Source organism: Lynx canadensis, chromosome D2 (assembly GCF_007474595.2).
Source record: "Lynx canadensis isolate LIC74 chromosome D2, mLynCan4.pri.v2, whole genome shotgun sequence".
Lineage (NCBI taxonomy): Eukaryota > Metazoa > Chordata > Mammalia > Carnivora > Felidae > Lynx > Lynx canadensis.
The window spans coordinates 32,779,394-32,801,176 of record NC_044313.2 but is presented as its reverse complement, the minus strand read 5'-3'; the positions used below and the strand labels follow the sequence as shown (position 1 = coordinate 32,801,176).

At 43.4% G+C, this 21,783-nt stretch overlaps 1 protein-coding gene across 3 annotated transcripts in view; it reads right to left on the bottom strand.

Moving 5' to 3' along the window:
• SORBS1 (sorbin and SH3 domain containing 1) overlaps positions 1 to 21,783 on the bottom strand; it is a 189,983-nt gene that overhangs the window by 50,079 nt on the left and 118,121 nt on the right. For 2 of the 3 annotated variants that reach the window (XM_030335628.2, XM_030335629.2), the window contains exons 11-13: positions 14,260 to 14,307; positions 14,006 to 14,135; positions 12,367 to 12,481 (exon numbers count right to left, since the gene is read on the bottom strand). In XM_030335628.2, coding sequence (XP_030191488.1) covers positions 12,367 to 12,481; positions 14,006 to 14,135; positions 14,260 to 14,307 — 293 coding nt within the window. Of the gene's footprint in view, positions 1 to 2,031; positions 2,134 to 2,712; positions 2,779 to 6,841; positions 6,926 to 12,366; positions 12,482 to 14,005; positions 14,136 to 14,259; positions 14,308 to 21,783 lie in introns of all 3 variants that reach the window. The other variant, XM_036064312.1, reaches the window with a different exon arrangement.

Here is a 21,783-nt window from a genome sequence, read left to right as displayed (position 1 = left end):
CCACCCCTCGCCTCCCTTCATGCTGGTGCTGGAGTGGGGGCCCTCACCCTTCCATGCTGGGACCACTGCAGTAGCCTCCATGCCTTCTGCACCTCCAACTGGGGGTTCTCCCTTCAACTTCACCTCTCTAGAGTGAGGACACAGACTTTCCAAAAACAATTCCAGAATCACAACATTGGTCTGTAGACAAAATCATCCCCTTAGCCATATTTTCTGAGCCTCTGTAATCCAGGGTCAACCCTCTTTCCCATACCTACCTTCCACTACTACTGAGTTTTCCATTACAGCTGAATTTTCTACTTTATTCCCTGCATACATGCTAAATGTGTTCACTTCTGTGCTCTTGACCATGCCTCACATGGATGCCCCTTATTTCTACCATGTACCTAGGTTGCACCCATCCTTTAAGATCCTGGCTAACTCTTTGGAGAAGTCTTCCACAAGGTCAGTTTCTCCTGGCACTCAGAGCCCATACCGTTCTTTTAGCTCTTCGCAGGCACTGCTGTGCATTATTGGAGAGCCTTATGCATGAGTGGGACTAAGCTGTCATGTTTCTGAAGGCAAGGTTCACACATCAGACCCTTCTCTGTGCCCACCTGCCTGGGTAGTGGTCCATGTACTGGAAGCCGTCTTACTTCAGGGAGGCCTCAGCGAGTTCAGTAATTCTCCAGCTGCCTTCCCTCCTCGTATGTATAATAGAACTGCTCTTATTAGACTATTTTGAAAAGTGACCCCTGATTTGTTTTAGGACCTGGAATCTTCATGCTCCCGTCCCGCCCCAGAGCACTCTAGGACTTACCTGAGGTTCTCACTCTCAAACTAGCTCAGACCTTCCATCCCACAGAGGCTACAACAGGTTCCAGTCTCCACCCTGGCTGGAAACCCCCCACCCCCTTCTCCCTGCTCCATGATATATCTGCCTTGATTGTGTGCACTGTGGCTCACCTTTGTGCCTCACCCAAGTTCTGAAGAGGGGCCTGGGTGCACTCACCCTTTTGTGATTCTGGATTCCCGAACCCCAGCTCTCCTGATCTGCTTTCAGTTCTTCAGCTTCTGACCTTATTTCAGCCTGCCTTGGCTGCTGCCATAATCCCGTGGGCTCCCTACTCCTTCCCTGGCTTAGGGTCCGGCACTCACAAGACTTCATAACCCAAGTCTCTCAAGACCCTCCTTGTCTTAGTTCTGCTTAAACAGAACACGACCCACAGCATTTCCCACTTTTCCTGCCATGATCTGTGGACCTTTCTAGCCTCTCCAGCAGTGACTGCATTCCTTCTTTATTTTCTGTAAAGATACCCTTTCCTTGTAACAGTCTTTGTTATTTTGTCAGGGAGCCCTGGGGGTGGTTGTCCAAATAGTTGGTATGTTTCTTCCCTTGGCAACCCATTTACCTTGGACTCTCTCTCTCTCTCTGACATACCCTTTAATAAACCACATTTTGACATAGCCCTCTTTAAAAATATCCATGCAGGTTGAGTTTCAGATGCTTGTTTGTGGCCAGGCTGTCTGGCCTCTGGAGTGCATTTTTTCATGGAGAACTTTCTAACCTTCCAAATGACAAATAGGACCGCTCTGATGGTGCCAGGCACGTAAGAGGCACTCAAATCACTGCCACTGTGTTTTTGAAAATGATCTCTGAGGTTGGCATCTCCCAAGGCTGCAACAAAACAAGGAAAGTGCCCCCCAAAAATGGCTCCCTGAAAATCTGGAGAAGGTATATGGAGGCAAGGGAAGGAAAGGGTCACCTTCTGAGAGCAAAGAAAGAGAATGATAAGGAGGTGGGGTCATTTAAATCACCAGCCACCCTGTGTATATTTGAAAAGTCTCCTTTAAGGAAGATGCCAAGCTCAAAAGAAATCCAGGCAAAAATTAGGTTGGTGGGAGAGGAAAACAGGAGTCAGAAAGCCATGCAGCTTAAAAAGAAGCAGCATTACCACTCATTGCCTTGCCTGTATCAAAACCAGAGAGCAGAGGAGAAAACAAAACCGAGCTGCAAGAGGAACCGACAGCGTGAGAAAAACTAGGAAATACCTGTGACAAGTTTGCCCCGGGTGCTTTATTAAGCGTCTCCGTGTTTTCTAAATCTGCCTCTAACTCTGCTGGGCAGAGGTTGAGATCTGTTTCTAGATTAGTCTGGTTTGAGAAAGAAAAGATGGGAAAGCATGTTTTAGTTTAGAGGAGAGGCAGAAAGAATGGAAGGTTAAGTTTGAAAACTGAGCTGGTTTAGTGCTATACTTTAATAAGGCAAAGATGGCATGACTGAACACAAGAGCTCACTAGAAATCAGGTGCAGACGTGAAAACAGAATGCAACATTAGGCAGAGAAAATATAAATCCTCAAGTCATCAGGGCTCCAAAAGGCTATTCTACTCGCTAGAGAGAACTACAAATACCACAAAAACCTACCTTTTGCGAAAGACCTATTTTTGCTCTTTTCAGAGTCTAGTGACTGTGACGAGCAGGATATGTCAGGAGACTAAGGCATTGCTTTATAAACCTCTAAACATTAGTAGACGTCTTACAGACTTTGTTAAATAGTTTTATCACCAAGCCAAAAAAAAAAAAGTTATCAAGTTAAAAAAAAGTGATTTGAGAAAATAATAATAATTAAAACAAAACAAAACAACAACAACCAAAAACCCCACAACACACTCACACTAACCAGGCTAGAGAACACACACACAGCCCACGGAGGAGGCACAGCGGAATTACCTTTCTATCCTCTCTAGGAAGGATAGAGCAGTCTCCAGGAGTATAATCCCATATCTTTTTGGGAGGCTGACGGGAAGCAGAGGAGGAAATGAAGAAATGAGCATAAAGACATAAAGACAAACATGGAGACCGGCTCAAACGAAGAGGGGCACACTAGGAGAACTGTATCAACACAGAGAAGTGAACTCAAAACACAGGGAGCAGGCACTCTGCCTCCTGAGGGGGCCGCCCAGGGAAGGGTTCTGCAGGATTTAGGAGCTGGAAACATTAACTGGGAATTTTTTTCTAGGTCTACATCTCAAGAGTAAATCATTGTTGGATTCTAAACATTGAAAACATAAAAAAAGAAAACAGAAGAAAAAAAAGCATTAACACCAATTTGAACGAAAATCAAAACTCTGAAATTCCTCACCATTCTTTTTTTTTCTTTTTTAGTTGAGACGGCTGACATACATCCTCACTATTGTTTTCAAATTAAGATGGACACCGAGATTCTATGTTTTTGAAGCAGTCTTCTCCACAGTAGAATTCATTATACCTTAATAAGTGTTGTGAATTTGGAGATCTGGCCAGGGGAGGGTAAATTGAACCAAATGTGCTTTCTGTGGTTTGTGGCAATGAAATCCATGTACAAAATGGGTGTTCTATAATGCACTGTGTAACTAGATAATTCCAGTGGACAACACTTAAAATCTCCTTTTAAAGCTTAACTAGACTTTGATAACATTGCTGGTAGCACAGCCATGCCTTTCATCTGCCTTACAGAACAGTCCATAACTTGAATTTGAACAGCAGACTATAGGGTTATTTTCATTTTCTCCTTTAACTCTTCAAGTTAGAATTAGAGCTGCATTCCTAAAACAGAACTCTGCCAAGAGAACTGTAAGTTTAATGAAGGAGGGGTTCAGAGGGTAGGACATCTGGAAGTTACAAGCCACTTGTAACTGTGGAACCTCTCCCCCACCAAGTAGACCTTGTTTTGCCTATTTAGACCTGAGATGTCTTATACAATGACTCCTGAAGAGAGGAGATCATTAATAGCTCCTGGAATTTTAAGCAAATATTATAACTATGTGGAAGCATGCAAATTGGTTTACTTTGTGACATTTTGCCTTGAGCTTACTTCTAGAAATCACGTTGATTCCTGCAGAAATTGCGGGGGGGGTGTGGGAGGGGAGAACTAACATCCAGACTGTTAGTAATGAACTGCAAATGAAAAGCAATCTGAATCCAAGGTGCTTTCATCACTGACAGCTAATAGGTCAATAATGCAATCTCTGTGCATGTATATACTCTGCAATGTGTAAAGTAAGTGCTATTAAAAATTACCATTCATCTTTAAGCACTTAATACACTTGGACTGTTCACCTGGAGAAGTAAACTTTTTAAAGTCACTTATGATCTTACCTAGTCATTTCTTTCATAACTGCAAAATGTTAATGCAGTGCTTACAAATTAAATTGGTTTTAAAAGTCTTACAAAAAGGGTGCCTGGCGTCTTGAATTATTTGATATTCTACAACAACATATCCGAGCTAAAAGGTACTACAAGCCAGCATCTTGCTAAGATTTCAGCTCATCCGGGTAGCTGGCTTTAAGTGCAAGAGTTGAGGAAGAAAGGAGTTCAGGGTCAATGTCTAGTGTCCAAGTTCTGGCAGGCTTTTCACTCAGGGGAAGTGGGTCCGGAGTTGGTATGGAAAAAAAAAAAAAATAGAAATGATGATTCATATTATTTGGTAAGAGTTTTAATTTCATTCTGCTTCTGAATGACTGAAAAACCTGCTGAAACAATTTCCATGATTTACACCACTTTTATTTATAGCTCTTATTATAGCCTAGAGCAATTAAGGTAGGACTGAAGAAAAAATTTCTCCCAACAACACCTTCTTCCCAAACTTGGAGCAAAAGCCAGTCATCAAGTTGGTTCCACTGGATGACAAGCCCACCCTTCAGATGCTTCTTCCTAGACCATAAGGAGCCACTCATCTCAAAACTGTTCCTCAGGATATGGGCATTAAGTTATTTTGGCAAGTCTTCAACAGTATTATCTTTTATTACTTTAAAAAACCCACACAAAAAGTCCCATTTTAGAAGGGCTCTAAGGTCTGTGCAAGGAACATCATGGCTTCAGAGGAAATGATGTTTTGGAAAAGGATCACTAAGTCTTTAAATAATTAAGAGGCAGCTAGAACAACAGTATCAATACAAATTCTAGGAAGGTCTCACTACACAAACGGACCGTGTCCTCAACATTTATTTGGATTGGTTGTGTGATTCTCAGACCACACTTTCCAGCAGAAACAGTGTTAATCTACCAAGCTATTCAGAGAGCCTATTTAATGTATGCTGGGACTCAAATACTGCCCTTTGCTAACAAAAACAGAATTATTTGCAATTACAGATTCAGTAAAACAAACCAATCACATGATAAAAATTGTTTTGCACCTTTCCCTAAAAGTTAACATTTCAGATAAAACTAATTTAGTTATTTGGCAAATGAGAAATGGCTAGCAATTTGTGAATTCTGAGAGGAGCTTCCAAAATCTATGACATGGACTCTCCATTACACAGAATTTAAAGCTAATAGCTTTTGCTTACCCTGATGAAGGTATGGCATTGTTATTACATATACCAATCATGGTCTTTTTTTTTTTTTTTTCCTTTGGCAGAGGGGGAAGGGACCACACGATTCAGAAGTAGCTTTTCGTGTGAGATGTTTGAACAAGTTTTAAGAAAAAGAAAAGGGTTAAGATACGGTTAAATTTTTGAGGGTGGAGAAGGTTGCCTGAGGTGGACTTCAGTGAAATCTGAATGGTGAACAGCAAAGGAAAAAGGGAGAGAAAGGAGAAATGAGGTGTGCACCACAGCTAGGGAGAGAAGAGGGTGCAGACTCCAGGTTAGACACATCCCTCTATACTGCACTAGGTGGCGCTGTTCACTCAGGACAGCTTAGCCGCTAAGAGGCATCCAGGACAGGGTGAGCAGGAAGGAAACTTGTTCCCACCAGCAGGATGTTTGTAAGTCAGGCGCTCCTAACTCAGAAGATGCCTCAACTTCCTAACAAAGCTCAGCATCGCTGAATCAAATTAGCAGTTCCACAGCAGCCGCTACATCTGTCTTTGGCTTCATCTTAATGAAAAATGTACACCATGGAATGTAACATTTTATTGAGCTATAAATTCCTGTCTGCAAATAAAACTATCATTCTAAGCCCCAGTGATTCCAGTGCTGGCTTCAATGTTTAAAGTTTCATACAAGCATCTGACAAAATGGTTTTTATATATATATATATATATATATATATATATATATATATATACACTTAATTCCTCCACCCATAAATTCTTTTTGCAGCTGTAGTAAGACTTTAAAGTAACTGGAGGTTTAGGGTCAGTTTCTAGCCATCTCCAGTGGAAAAATGACTCAATTCTCCCTTCTGTTTGATACCCCTCTGGGTGCAGGGCTAAGAAAATCCTCCTGTCAGTGCCAAAAATCAGTTTGCACCAAGGCCAACTCAGAGACATCACAGGGAAGCTGCAAAACATTAGGAACTCTAGCACATTTACTGTTGAGCCTAACTCCCATTTCAAATTTTGGGAAATATTACCCTAACTTGTAGATCATTCCCTGAGTCACCTATAACAGGGATGTATTTGTGGATCACATCTACACACAAAGGCCCTTTTGGGCACTTCCCTTGCACATGTACTTAAAAATTTTTTTTTTCTTTTTAAAGCAGTGACAATGCTGGTCTTCCCAGTGTGTAATGCATTTTCCTGCTTATCTTCAGTTTGCCATAAAGACTTTGGTTAAGTAATCAAACCAGTGGCTGAAATAATGCTGTCCACAAGGCGTGTGATATTTGTTGCTAGTGGTGGGGGGTCCTGAGCAATGATTTAGTCGTGTTTCTCTGTGATTTTCTGGCAAGAAATAATTCCAGAGCTCACTGTCCTTTCTCGGCAAAAGCTTACAGGTTGTAGTGAGAATAGACAGTCCCACTATTGACAAGTGAAATGGCTGTTCCCTGCTTCCTGCATTCCTTACAAATAGATCTGACTGTTTAGCGGCAACAATGCATCAACAGCATTATTTAAAAAGGTGTCTATAACCACTGAAGCTATTAAACTTACCGGTTTCCCAAACTCCAATTCCGAAAAGAATTTATACCAAGGTTCATTCTTTAAATCTATCTCTTCTGGGCTTATATCCCGACTCTATAGGGGTTGGTGATAGGGAAATGGAAGAGAGAGAAGGATAACATTATGCAAAGATTACATAGGAACAGGCCAGTAGAGATGCAGTGGTTTCCGGGTATCTATAGCAACTGTATTCAACAGCAGCAATCATCCATTTTTACAGACATCAGCAAAAACAAGGAGCTAAAACAGGTGGGAGAGGATGGGTTTATAAAAACAGAGAAATGGTGGTAGAGAGCAGTGAGTGAATCATTCTCAGCCCTAAGGCAGAAGGCAAATGGACTACGGGTGGAGAATTTTACACCATACTGCTGACCTCCACGACAGATCGGAATATGAGCATATTCCTCAATAACTTTATCGTGGGAGAAGAGAAAGCCCTTATTTCCTCTTTACAAAGAGCTGTTAGTTAGGAGCAAACAATCTGGTGAGCACACCAAACATTTAGCCATCTATGCCAGATGAGTAGAGCAAATAATTTTTATTGGCTAGTATATAGTTTTAGTACTTATTTGCAAAGCTGCCTTAAGGTTTTCAAAAGAAATGCAAATACCAACACTTCATAAAAGCCAATTTGTTAATACTGCATCTTTAATGGCACATGAGTAGGTGAGAAATCATGTCCCATAAACAGTAAAGTGAAAGATGATATAGGTAAAAACAGAACACAAGTGTAAAAACATTTTAAATGAGCATCCATGGGGGATGAATACAGACAGAATATACTTCGTGTTTTCACAGATAAATGTTAAAGAACTGGGAAAAATAAAGTGAGGGAAAAGCTGAACGAGACAGACAACAGAGCAAGGGGGGGAAAAAAACTTCTGGGTTATGTTACAAAAATTAGTTAGATATCTCAACCTTATATAACTCTAAGAGGCAGTTCACACAGACTGATAATTTGATTCCATATGGAGTCAGATATTTATAAAGTTTTCCTTGCTCTGTGGCATCACTTGTGTTTCTGGAAATAATTAGTCGGCAAATGAATGCCTGACAAGCAAATCAGGTTTCCCCTTAATAAACTGGAGATGTACGTTCACATCAGACAAAAGCATCAGAGGCTCATGGCTTCATTAAATTCATATATGTGTATATATGTTTCAGAAAACCTCGGCAGTCACTAAATGACAGAGATATGATGATTTTCTGACAACAATATGAAATATAAAATATACATTTTGCACCAAGATCGAAAACAATATAAAATAAACTTCACTCCCTCGGGGCAATGACGCGTGAAGGAAATTGGACGACACTGCTTCACAGAGTAGCCCCTTCAGACACGTTTTTCTTAACATTCTGTTAACAGGCCTTTTACAGTTTGTAGAAATGGCTGTAAACTTTGTGATCTTGACCAGACCCTTCTTCTAAAATCCTTAGAAGAATTTTTACCATGATTTCTACTTTTGTTTTAAATGGAGGAAGATAAGGCAGAGAACTTTTCTTTAACTGCAATTCGTTGAATGTAAGTTAGTTGGGATCAGAGGGAAATGTCTACTGAAATGACGTCTGTCCTCTTGCACCCAGATTAAAACCTCCTCCAACTGGCTTTAGGGACTTAGGGCTTAAATCCTGAAGGAGAAGGTGTATTCCTTCTCACTGGATTGTGAAATGATGTAAGATAGTGGATTCCAAATGGATTCTTTATGTATTCAGTGAAATGAGGCACAAGATCTTTAAGGACACAACTATTCAGGAGGGACCGTTCGGACCCTGGGGCATCCTAGACCCTTCCAGGATGGGGTTTCATGAAACCTATGTCATGTTTATTATTTTTAAACACTATTTATAAACTGCTCCCTGGGAATAGGTTAGGTTTTTGTTGTTGTTGTTTTAAATAAAATGTACCAGCTCTTTCAGGAAATGTCCTGAATGTTCTGGTACTAGGTCCTGAAAGAATTAACCCATTTTACTGCCGAAGGTTGCTTGCAGAGTGTTGTTAACTGTGGAGGTTAACACGGTGCTGAGAACTGAATCAGGAGGCATGTCAACTGCTTAGGCCCAGAGCAGGTGCCCAGAGAGAGAGTTAAAGAGGGAATACCACACGGCACTGACATCTGTGTTTGATTTTGTCATTTGTAACTCAGCTGTGGATCCAATTATGGAATGGACAAATAGAAAACGTCCTTTTGGATGCAGAATGTGAGCTCTGTACCGGCAGGCAGGGTGGGTTCCACAACGCCAGGCTTGGTTCTCTGCTACCGTGGGCTATTTTCCCAGCTCGGCAAAATCCTTGGAAAAGGCAGATGACCTGCCAGAAAAATGCCTGATTCTCCTCAAGGATGGGATTGCTTCTTGGAAAGGAGCCAGAGCCTAGCTTCAATTTTTAATTAAACAATCTTAATGTGGTACGTTCATTTCCATAGCACTTTATAATGTTCATAGTTCTTTTACACATGACCACACTTCATCCTCTCATTCGACACTTCAGTGAGTATGGAATACCACTCAATACTCATTTCAATACTCAGTGCTTCGGTAATGTTGGCAGGCCAAATAATACTTCCCATTTTACAGATGAAAGCACTGAGGTTCCAGAAAGTTAAATGACTTGCCCCAAGATACCTTAGGGCAGACTCAGAATTTGAACTCAGATCTTCCAACTCCTAGGTCCAGCGCTCTTTATAGTATAGGACATCCCCTTCTCACGTTCCTGAGAAGGAGGTAGACCCTCTACGTTTGCAGGGGATACCAAGCTAAAACAGGGGTAGATGACAAACTTGAAAAGCCAGGAAGAAACTCAAAGTGACCGTACACCGGAAGAAACCAAGTTGGGTCAACCCCCTTGTTTTACACATCCAAATCTATATCGTGCCTATAATTACTATTTTAATTCCTGTCCTTCCCAATATATGCCTGTGAGGGCAGGGACCCCAACCTCTAAGCCAGGGCTTGGCACATAAAAGTTATTCTATATATATTTGTTGAATTGAGCTGAAGCTCTTAAGGGACTTTAGAGGAAAGTTAAAGGAACAAAGCCAGAAAAAGGCCATTTGTGACAAAGCAAGGCCTGACCAACAGACCTCCAATCCCAAGGCCACAAGACAAGACAGTGGTCTCAGACTATGATGAGAGGGGCTGAGGAGTTATGAAGAACGTCACAGCAGTTGGCTAAATGACTGAAGAGGCCAGAAGGCTGTAAACGTACTGTGTGGGATTCGGAAGGCAGCACAGTGTTTCACTGGCCGGGGATGGTCCAGCTTCGCACCTGGGACAAGACAAGCTCTTAGGCGACCTCTACAATCTACTGCCACCCTCCCTGTGGTAGATGTGCCTGTGAGGTCGCTACTGAAATTGGCAAGCGTCAGCAGACAGGAGTACCTCAAATTGGGAAAAAAAAACACACATTTTCTCCTCAATAGGAGTTGTACATTTCTGTGAGCAAATTTAGATTCTACATCTGTCACGAGTTAGCATACTGATCCACAGTTAACGACAATACAAAAGTGTGTGTGTGTGTGTGTGTGTGTGTGTGTGTGTGTTGACAGGGGTGGGGGTGGGAGGTGTCCTCAAATTCTGGCAAACCAGATACTAGATGCCAAAAGGAAAGACACACGGACACTTCCGTGCCAACTTTTCTGTTCACGTGGCAAAAATAGCAGGGAGAAAATTTTCAAAAATAAAGGACTAATTCAACTACTGTGAGGAGTAGACTGTGAAATGAAGGAGATCTGAAATTTTTCTCTCAACTGCAAGACTTCTCTGAGGAAGAACAGAGCTAAAGAGTGAACAGCACTGAATGAAACGGCTGTCCATGGTGCTCCTCCCAGGCCCGCCTGGGGCCTTCACGTCCGGTCGCCGGGCGGGCCCCGGTCGTTTACCACACAGGGGAGCTTCCTGTGTAGGACCGCCGGGCGGGGCTTCACCAACCGTGTTTGCGGCCACCACAACTCTCCAGAGGCCCCTGAGGGGCACTACTGTCACTTTCCAGGGTTTGTAACCATTGTGGGATCAATGAGAAGCACAAAAGCAAAATGTTGTTTTTTTCTTATTTCTGGATGGTGGTCAAATGACTAGGAACCAAGGAAAGGAGGGGGAAACGAAAAAGAAATTCAGAAAAGGGGCAAGCTTTCCCTGAAAGCGATGATCACCTATGAACCATAATATTGCCCAAACGAAAGCACCCTGTAGAATCTAGGGCTATGGAATCTCTGAAGTCATTTAAATGTAGATATGTGACGGTGCGTCCCGGGCTGGTGATTCAAGTGTCATGAATGTGCCAAAGCACATGACTGTCTTTCTAGGAACAGCGGCGTGGAAGGTGAACTTCTGCCATGTATTTTCTTCTACTTCTAACAGGGAGAGGACCCCCAGGGCACTGTGGGGCCAGAGGCAAAATTCTCTGCTCATCTCTGAACTTTTTTCTTAAAATAACTTTGGTGCACAGTGATGCCAAAGAATGACAGCTCTAAAGCATTTCTGTGCACTGTTGACCTTTCTTCCCAATTAAAATTACTTATCCCTTTGTGCTTTTAAAGATGTCACATTTTTATTTTAGTAAAAGTCAAATCAATTATTACTTAAAGCATGTAGAGTGGAAGAGGTGGAGGGAAAAGAATCTGAACCTGCATTTCAGAGGCCTACTTAATCTGTTCGCAGTGTGGTAACTGCATTTTAATAAAAACCAAACCCCAGCATGATCATTCCATCCTGCTGGCACGGCTGGAGGGCTGCAATCTTTATAGAGCTTTGGAGAATCCCTTTAACCATGATCAGAATTCTGAACCAGCTTTTCTAACGAAGGGTGAACAAAAGGGAAGCATGAGTGGCAGATACAAAACTAATCAGTTTGTAAAAATTCTTCCCACTTCGCAGAAGAAGCCTCGTTTCCAGGGTGGTCTTCTATGCCTATACAGGCCATTTTCCCCACTTATAATCGCTTGGCGATGTGAACTTGTGTAGAGAATCAGAAACCAGATTGAATATGAGATTCGTCCTCAATACTGCACTCGGCAGAAGGGGAAGACCTACAAGACATATTCTAACAGCCTGGGTCTTTTTTTCCCAAGTCACAACATCAGATTCATTATTTACCTCTTAATGACGTGCCGGTAGCTTCTACAAAATTTATGTGTGTTCAAATAAGAGCCGCTTAAAAAAAAAACCAAAAACCTGACTCTGGTCCAGTTAGCAATAAGCCTGATAAATTAATGGTTAGAGGTTTTTAAAAAGACAGCAGCAAAATCAATCTTTACATTAGTAGGGGATTTTAAATTAGTTCAAATCATGCACAAAAAGAACAACAATGAACAATAAGGTTTCTTTCAAAGCAGACTCCCAGGACTTAATTTATAAACACCTGCAAAACTGAAAAGGGTAAAAATGCTTCATGTTTTCATGGTCTTCGAAACATAGCGAGTCTACCTCAGGGGAGAAAGAACGTAACCCAGATGCACAATGCATCGGGATTAAAGAACGTGGCAGGGGAGACAAAAGAACTTTAATATACACATTACCATCTTTTCGTTGGTCAGAACGGAAGACTTGCCCGGCTGATAATCGTAAATGCTTTTGGGCTCTGCACGGTATTTCCTTGTATCCACTTTCTTATCTGGGGGCTCCCAGTCGTTTCTGTAGAAAAAAAATCCTATTAGAGCTATTTTCATGAAAATTGGCATCCGACACGGTCTGGCTTTGGCTGACTGTAGTCTAATCAAGGAATTTTTATATCCGAAGCATAAAATCGGACCGGACGCGAAGCATTTAGTTGTGCTGGGTTCCTTCTCAAAATAACCAGTTACGTCTCTGCGTTCGCTTCACAAAAGGCTTGAGGTGTCCTGTGCTCAAAACCAGGCACCAGGAAGCAGAGAGAAGAGAACGAGAAGAAGGGTGGGAAGCAGCCTCAGCCACACTTGCTCTCGTCTCACGAGCTTATCATTCCCCAAGCATGCCTGTACCTCCCACTCCTGCTAGTGCAGTGCAAGAGAACGTGGGTCCTGGAGCCGGGCAGCTCTGGTTCCAGTCCCTGCTACAGCGCTGCTGGCGTGGTGATCTGAGCCAAGTACCTTACCTACGGCTACTTTAGTTTCCTCATCTGAAAAAGGGGGATGTTGTAGGGGTTAAATGAGACCGCTCATGTAAGTCACTTTGCAGAGCACCGGGCTCATGGTGACCACTCAACAAATGTTATTGGCTATTAACAGCCATGTTCTTGCCTGTTTCACACCCTGCCCCAGTAGTCACCAATACTGCAGCCTTTGGCACAGCTACTTAATTAACCTGAGCCAAGGATGGGTTCCAGGTGAAATGTGAATCCTTAAAAATTGCAAATTTTTAGTGCGTGTACATTATTGCATTTTGCACTGTGATTATATTTATTTTTTTCCTGCAAAGCTATAAACTTCTCGAAGGCAGGGACAATGATTTATATATGCTTCTATTCCCCCACAGTATCCGGCTCAACCTGTACACAGAAGGTACCCAGTAGATGCTTGAGGTATATCCTGAACCTCAAGATGAATGCACTTGCGTGTTTACCCACAGGACGTAAGGGCATCCTCAGCTTTCCTTTCAAATTAATTATCAAAGCATAAAAAGGTTACTCCATCAGGCATAAGAACTCAACAAAGAAAAGCGGGTCATTTACTACAGCCATTGGGAGATGATGAACGCCATCAGCGTAACCAGTCCGAGCCTTATCTTTCAGGGATACGCGTTACATAAACAAATAGATACTAATATGTGTGGCTTCATTTTAAAATTATGGGCCCCTTCAGTATGCACAAAGAGTATAAAAACACATGACAAATCTTACAGCTAAGATTTCTCTTGTGAGAAGGGTAAAAAGACATGATAATTACAGGCAACATTAATTGAGCCATTACCATTAGTCAGGCACTACTACAAATATTATATGCATTGTTTTATCTTCACAACATCCCTATAAGTGTAAAACGTATGCCCATTTAACGGATGAGGACATTGAGACTCAGAATAAGTCACTGCTCATGAGTGACGGCACAGGGATTCAAAGTCGGGTCTGCTTGACTCTTGCCTCCAAGGCTGCCTGCCCCAGTGGAGAGAGACAATACTTCACTGCTAGCTTGGGTGTGAGTGCCCTAAATCTCAGCTGATGATGGGTGGGGGAGCTCTTACCTTTCTGGGCTGGATTTGAGTGAGGAAGAGCGGGTTGGGAGGGGGAGTGTGGCCGACCGCTTAACCACCTTCTCACCGTCAATGTAGCTCATCTCACTTTTTGAGCGAGGCACAGAAAGGGGAGATTTTGCTAGAGAAGAAAAGTGGGTACAAAAGACTTTCAAACCTGGGGGAAACCAAAAACAGGAAGATATCCTCCCCCATCCACCACCCTCTCTTCCTCCCCCGCGACCAGAAAATTCTGCGTCACTTACTGTCTTCAGAAAAGGAGTACCGAGGCGAGTACAGATCTGAATCATCATCTAGTGAATAAAACAAAACACAATCAGGAGGAATCTGGCTAAGGTAAGAGAACCAGGTGACATGTCCCCCACTCACACCATCCTGCACCAGCATCCAGCCACACCGGGGGCCCGAGAGACAGAGGAGGGGCCCAGGGCCGGAAGCCACACCATCGCAAACCCCATTTGAGAGCCCACCCAACCAAAGAGGGTCTGCAGACCTGGAGGCTGGAAGGTACATTCATGACCCCTGCGGGCTGATTGCCACCTGCCACCAAGGAAGCATGGGGACAAATAGCCAAAGGTCCTCCTCAAGACAATTTCCACAAGCAAAGCTAGAATGCAGGGTCCCCAGCCTGGGCTGGACGCAAGGGCGGAGATAGGTCCCAGACTGAGTTCCACACAGTCCCCCAGGACCGCCACTAGATGGAATGAAGAGGCCCAGTGATGTGGGTTCAACTGCCCACCTCAGCTGTGACCCGATTTATACTCTGAGGTCCCATTTAAGTATCACTTAAAGAGGTGCTGCAGCTGAGAACACAGTTCGACAAGCCCCTCATAATCATTTGTTGTGATTCCACCTCCATCTAGTTGCTTGAGTAGCTCGCTTGTCTTGGAACATGGCACACCCTGGCAGGTTTGCTTTGCAAAGGTACTGCTCAGGCTAAGTGTCTAAACCATGACTCTGGACCAAATCAAACTCACATGGTTTTGTGAGACTGCTCTCCAGGGGAGAGACACACGTCCCTAAGTAAGGGGAACACTGGGACACGGACACTTGTAGAACCGAGACCAGATCTGAGCCACTCACGTTAGTGGTCGCCCTGAACTAAAAATGAGACCACACGCACATTTATGGAAACAGATTTTCAAACTGGAACTGTCCTGAAAATGTAGGACATTTAGTCACCACATCCACGATAATCCCTCCAAAGCACTTCTCCAACAAGAGTTAGGCTGAATCAGTCGGCTGTTCCCATTTTCTAATATCTTGCTAACCTGAATTAAGAATTCATGAATATGAAATGAAGACCCAACTCCTTCCCTTAAAATCCAGAAGAGCTTTAACAAAGAACACACAGTAACCCACAAGGACAAGCCAAAGAATCCAATGTAATGTGTTGACAAAGTGCTAACCAAGTTCTGTCTCTCTGCAAATCACTTTGAGTTTCAGAGCAGTGAAGTCCAGGATGTTTCGTGAGATAAATATTATTTTGAGTATTATTCAAAGACAGTTTCTCTATCACCGCTTCTTATCCCGTTTCCTCTCCTGATTTTCATCTGCCCCAGGTCTCTCCCAGCCCAAATAAAGGAAAGGTATCAGGTACCAAGTTATCTTTCCCTCCCTTCCTCCTTCTGCTTCGAGGGTAAGAACTAGTCAACATCAAAGTGGAACAAGACTTGGAGGGTTCAAGCTCATTTATGTTAGCTTTTGAAAACAGGGCAGAAGGAAGAGATAAAATGATATCCAGACATATTTGTGGGGTACTGTTCCGAAGTATTTTGTCTTGCCTGTTTTTGTTTTTTCACAGAATGTCTGATTATCGTACTGAAATGACACGATGTCAGAGAAAACTAAACATCAGCTCTGACTACAAAGATGTGATCAGAAAAACGGCGTCTGCCAAATGAGAAATTAGCTTACTTAGGAACACCAGCAGTACATACTGCTTAAAATCCAGCCTAGCATTTTAGCTCAAAACCCTGTCTCTCTCTGAATCATGAAGCAACAGCTTATCCATACATGGTAAGGTCAGTGTTAATGTATAACTATTACCTGGTTCTTGGGGCAAGAAGCAAAATTTTCATGGGGGCAAAATAGCATTTAAACATTCAAAATATTAAATATTCAACTTGTTTTAAAGCCCAAGCTCTTTAAAAATTTTCTTCTTCTTAGAGCTTCCTTATGTAGAATTCTGAAATATTTGCTAGAAGGAAATGACAAATAGTTCTTATAAGATGGGGGAAAAAAATAGCACAGCTTGGAGAGTATGTGTATTGAACAGAAGGAGAAAAATGGGGGTGAAGGCAAAAGAGAAGTCTGAGTGACTGAACACTCTTAAAGCTACTTCTTAGGGGCGCCTGGGTGGCTGGCTCAGTGGGTTAAGCAGCCGACTCTTGATTTCTGCTCAGGTCATGATCTCACAGTTCATGAGATTGAGCCCCAGGTTGGGCTCTGCACTGAACCTGCTTGGGATTCTCTCTCTGACCCTACCCTGCTCTCTCTCAAATAAATAAACTTACAAAAAAAAAAAAAAAAAAAAAGAACCCCAAAACAAAAACAAACAAACAAAAAGCTACCTCTTATTTGTCACCCATCCAAGGCCAACATAGGGCAGGAGTGCCTCTGAGCTTTTCGTTTCTTTCTCAGTGTCCATCGGATCCGACTCTGACATGTGGATTTCAGTTTGACTTTTAAGAGGGCAAACTGAAGTTCCATGGATTCTGTTGAACACTAGCAATTAGGGCAAGTTGCAGGGAATGTAAAATTTATTTAAATTTTTTATGTTTGTCTTACAAATCTAGTGTAAGAAAATTTTACCTATGTGTGTGAATAAAAATAATAGCTGCTTCCATTAAGTGCCTAAGAGTGGCTGATAATTTACCATCATCTCAATTCTTGCAAAAACTCCTGGAGGTATAGAAATCTCTCATCTCATAGACAAGGAAATTAGGTCCAGGGACGTTAAGAAAATTTGCTCTTAGCCTCACTGTGAGAAAAAGACAAAGCAGGAATGGATTCAAGGTCTTTCCGACTCCACCTCCCTGTGCTGCCTCTCAGCCCTGTGACAGGGATGGGTGCTCCGTGCTCCGGTTCACCCCAGTCTCATCTACCCAATCGTGGGGAACACTGCGGCTATTCCCTTGTAATTTTTGTTGTGGAAGAGGCAGGGGAGGGTGCTGTTTTGAAACTCAAGTCACGCACTACAGTGTTGGCCAGACTGACTTCCAACCCTTGGAGCCTTTGCTCCATTTTTCTGCATCATCCCCTTGCTGGTGATGCTTAAGCAAGTTTTCTGAGTCATCCACTTCTAGTTCTCTCCTGGTCTCCAGGGACAAGGGTAAAACTGAGTCACTCTTGCTACATCCATCATCCACTTGCTGCTTCTCTTGTTACCTTCTCCTGGCAGACTGAGTCCACGCTGGGGTAGATGGATAAGAAGTTAGAAATACCGAGGAATGGGAAAACTGGGTGCAAGGGTCGCTCTTCTGCGTTTCTGTACACTAGAGTTAGCCAAAGGGAGTGTATTTTTAAGCACAGTTAAGACATAGCAAATGAAACGTTTCTCCAGTTGTCTGTGAACACAGACATTGTCTGTGTCTCAAATCCTGCCTTTACGGTTTCTCCAAGGGTTCTTTAAAGCTGTGCCTTAGGGGGCTCAGCTGAGCCGGGATCTTGTGATTCCTGTTTGTGGTGGAGCCACATGCTGACCGTGCCCCAGAGCCCCAAGCAGCAAACACTAAGCTTCGGCAGCAACACCCAGAACTTCCGGTGCCAGTGACTTCCAGGAAGCTCTGACACTAAGTAGGATTTACTCAGAGTGAAAAATCCACTTCTGGAACCCAAAGGCCCCTGCTGGGCTCCGATGTTTACACACCAGTGATTGCCCTCTAGGCTTTGGCAATCTGTCCTTGGAGGCTCGATTTGGGGACAGCTACTCTCCTAAAACTGCCAGGAAGCACATAATTGCCTTTTCAACCACAGTGACTTTAAATGAACTTCTAAAAAAGACTTTTTTTCTGGGTTTTCTGGGTTTCTTTTTTGAGAATTTATAACAATCTTAAAAACATTGGAACAAGTGCTGGTTGAGAATGATTATTTTATAAAAAATTATGTAACTAAAATGAGATAATGAGCAAAAAGGAGTATTTACATAATCACTTGCCTTTATCAAATTTTCATTTTATGCATTTCTTAGGCCTTTAGACTTACAACTATTTCTTCCTCTTCTTAAAAATTTTTTTTTAATGTTTATTCATTTTTGAGAGACAGAGCATGAGTGGGGGAAGAGCAGAGAGAGAGAGAGAGAGGGAGACACAGAATCCAAAGCAGGCTCCAGGCTCTGAGATGTCAGCACAGAGCCCGACGCGGGGCTCGAACCCACAAACCGCGAGATCATGACCTGAGCCAAAGTCGGACACTTAACCAACTGACTACCCAGGCGCCCCTCTTTCTCTTTTTTTAAAAATAAAGTTTACTCATTTATTTCAAGAGAGAGCAAGTAGGGGAGGGGCAGAGAGAGGAGAGAGAATCCCAAGCAGGCTCCGCACCACCAGCACAGAGCCCCACATGGAGCTCAATCCCACAAACTGTGAGATCATGACCTGAGCTGAAATCAAGAGTTGGACACACAACCCACTGAGCCACCCAGGATCCCCTAAATTTACAATTATTTTTCTAACATCAGGGGCTGATTTCTGACACAACCTTTATCTACTGCACAAATTAATTCCTTCTCCTGCTTTACCCCACACACTTAGGAAGAGGAGGGATAAAAGAGTCAAGATAGACACATACTCACCCCACAACCAAAAATATTCAAAGAAAAAGATGCATGCAGAAGTGGGTACAAAGTCTGGGTGGGATGGGAGAGCAGAATGAGCACAAGGAGAAATGGGGTAAGGTGGTCAGGCATAGTCCAGGGAGCTCAGGGATTCTCCAAACTGTCTTCTGTGTTCTGGTTAAAGGCAAATTTCAGGGGATTAAAAAAAAAAGATCCTGATAGGGTGTAGAGTAGCTATAGAAAACAAATTCATAAAAAAAAAATAAAATCTGAAGGAAAGAATGATGTGTAGAAGGGAAGAAGGGGAAGGAGGAAGACCTGGGGAGGACCAGAGGGCTGGAAAAAGACTCACCGTCCTCATCTCCAGTGGCATTCCTGGCCCTTGGAGGTGGAAAGGGAGTAGCTGCTAGTGCCTCTCAACTATCTTGCAGGCCCGTCCAAGACTCCGCACTGGCTGGGCGGAGCCGTCCTGCGCAGCTCCCGTTAGGAGAGCAAAGGTGACCGGGCAGCTCGGTCCGCCTCCTCTGGGCAGTGCTAGCTAGCTGGAGCTTGGGGCATGGGGTGCAGATCCTGGCCAGGCATTTTCACAATAGAACTGTTTGCTTGAACTCCAGCAAAGTAAAGCTATTCTTAGAAATCTTGAAAGGCCAGTAGAGGATTACTTTAATTCGGTATAGACGTGCCTGGGAAAAAAATCAGCCTCCTAAATCCTTATTCTGGCACATCCTCATCTAGGAACAAGGAGAAAGCTCAGTGAGACAGACCACTACTGCATATGTCACCATAACTTGAGGATGCCTTGGGGTGGTGTCTTGAGACACTTTGCCAGGAGGTGGCAGTGGTCACCATCAGCCTGACTGGTGGAAGAAGCATCCAAAAGCAAGAGGAAAAGCTGGTCTCTGGGACTTTACCCCTTGGCTAAGAGGACAGCCCTCTACCGTGACATGGCCAAATGTATTCTCAGGACCATGGAAAAACACACCAGATACTCAGTTTTATGCTGACTTGGAGGCATTATTTGAAAAGCTCTGCCATTTTGTGGACATAAAGCAGGTCAAGAGAGCCAACATCATTTGGCATGTTTAGAGTGGGAAGGCTAACTCTTTTGAATCTGTATTCCCTGCTTGAATTCTATATCCAAATCCCCCAGATTGCACTGGCGAGTATCTTCTCTTTCTTGGAGGGTGGGAAGGGTGGTATTCCTTCACGCCAGTGGTTCCCAGTCCTGGCCATACGTCAAATCAAATATCTCGGGGACCTTTCTTTACATACTCCCAGAAATCATCCCGGGAGACACTGGCTCGGCCTATTCAGAAGCAAAGCAGGCTGGATGTCCGGAGTTAGGTGTAAGAAAGCCCTTGGCAAGAGGGGTCAGCCAAGAACACAGGGTGCAGCAGGAGAGGTAGAGGAATCAGCAGTGCAGCAGAACAGTAAGAAAGAGCCCATGTGTGGGGGTCCTATAGATCTGGGTTTGAAACCTAGCTCTGCTACTTATTGGGTGATCTTGAACAATTACATAAGTTTCCCGAGCCTCACACCCTTTATTTACGAAATGAGGACTTACCTCAGGGGGTCCCTGTAGGGATGAAACAAGGTGACAGTTGTGATGCACTCAGGATGTGGGGCCCTGTATTCGGTAGGGGCTCAATAAACGGTGGTGGTGGCAGTCGCTGCAGTGGTTATGCCATTATTGTTGTTGTTGTTATTGTTATTATTAATAGAATTAGGCTTGTGAGCCGCTGAGGTTTGAGCCGCCACACTGCTGTTTCCCAAAGCAGGGACGGGGGAAGAGGCAGCGGCAGCATTTCTGAGGCTTCTCCTCCACAGCTTGTTCCTCTGGCTGCTACTCCAGGAGGAAACCAGGGGCAGGGCATCTGAAGACCCTCCATAGCAGCCCCTCCACATCTGGGTGCAGCAGGGGGTGGGGCTGGCTCTTGTGGCCATCTACGCTCTCTCACCCCACCCCAACAATCTTTCTGTCCCAGTGACATCCCAGATGCTACGAAAAGACATCTATCTGCCTTTGAGAGAGAGAAGAGAATGGAATTCACAGACAGGCAGCTTTGGGTCACAGAGGAAGGAATGATGGGGAGGAGAGGGCGGGTCAAGTGAAGGCTTAAAAAAAAAAAAAGGAAGTAAAACTCATTTGCTTAGCCTTACTTGAGAGTTATTCCCAAAGGAATTGTTAGTTTTGATAAGCTTTCTAGTGACCAGGGTGTACAGGGAAATTTCAAGAAATACGTCTCCTGAATCCATTCTGTTAATTCCCTAGCCCCAATTACTCCCAACTACCTCATGAAACAAAGACCTCCTGTCCCACAGAGTGGTCTCAAAGATTATAAAATGATTAGAAGTGACCGCGCCCTGTTGGAATTTATAGGTTTCTTTTAAAGTACATTTTAAACTTCACTGATTAAGACATAATTCTACGTATCTTCTGAAAGTCTGGATAGAAGTTTACTCTTTCATGGTAGTACTTGGGCGGGGTGGGGAAAGGGTTGCTAAGCTGGCATAAACAAACTTTCACATAGTCCTTTACTACTTAGGAGAATCAGCTTTCAGACACTTAGTCTTTTTGTATATCCTCTAAACAACTAGAATTTAGGCAGAGGCAGCATCCCTGAGGCTAGGTTTTGATAGATTTACTGAAAGTAATTCTAGTTTCAGATTCTGAGTTCAAGCAAAACAAAAAACCCAGCAGCAACAGCAGCCCGCTCTTCGTAAAGGAGAGACTCTGGAATGATGGCTCGCCTTCCTCATTAAAGCTGGCTATTTTTTCATGCTCATTAAAATCTATGGGTAGAACCCTGGTTAGGTGCTGATTTGTCCTTAACATCTTTCTTTGAAAGGCATAAATATCTCCCACGTTAAGGTGTGCAGAGCTCAGGGCCACCTGTTGGAAGCACACAGGGCTGGCACCGGTACCAACGACAGGGCTGAGAGGGACCTGCCAGAGCTTACCGACCTCAAAACCACAAGCCAGAGAATCTCT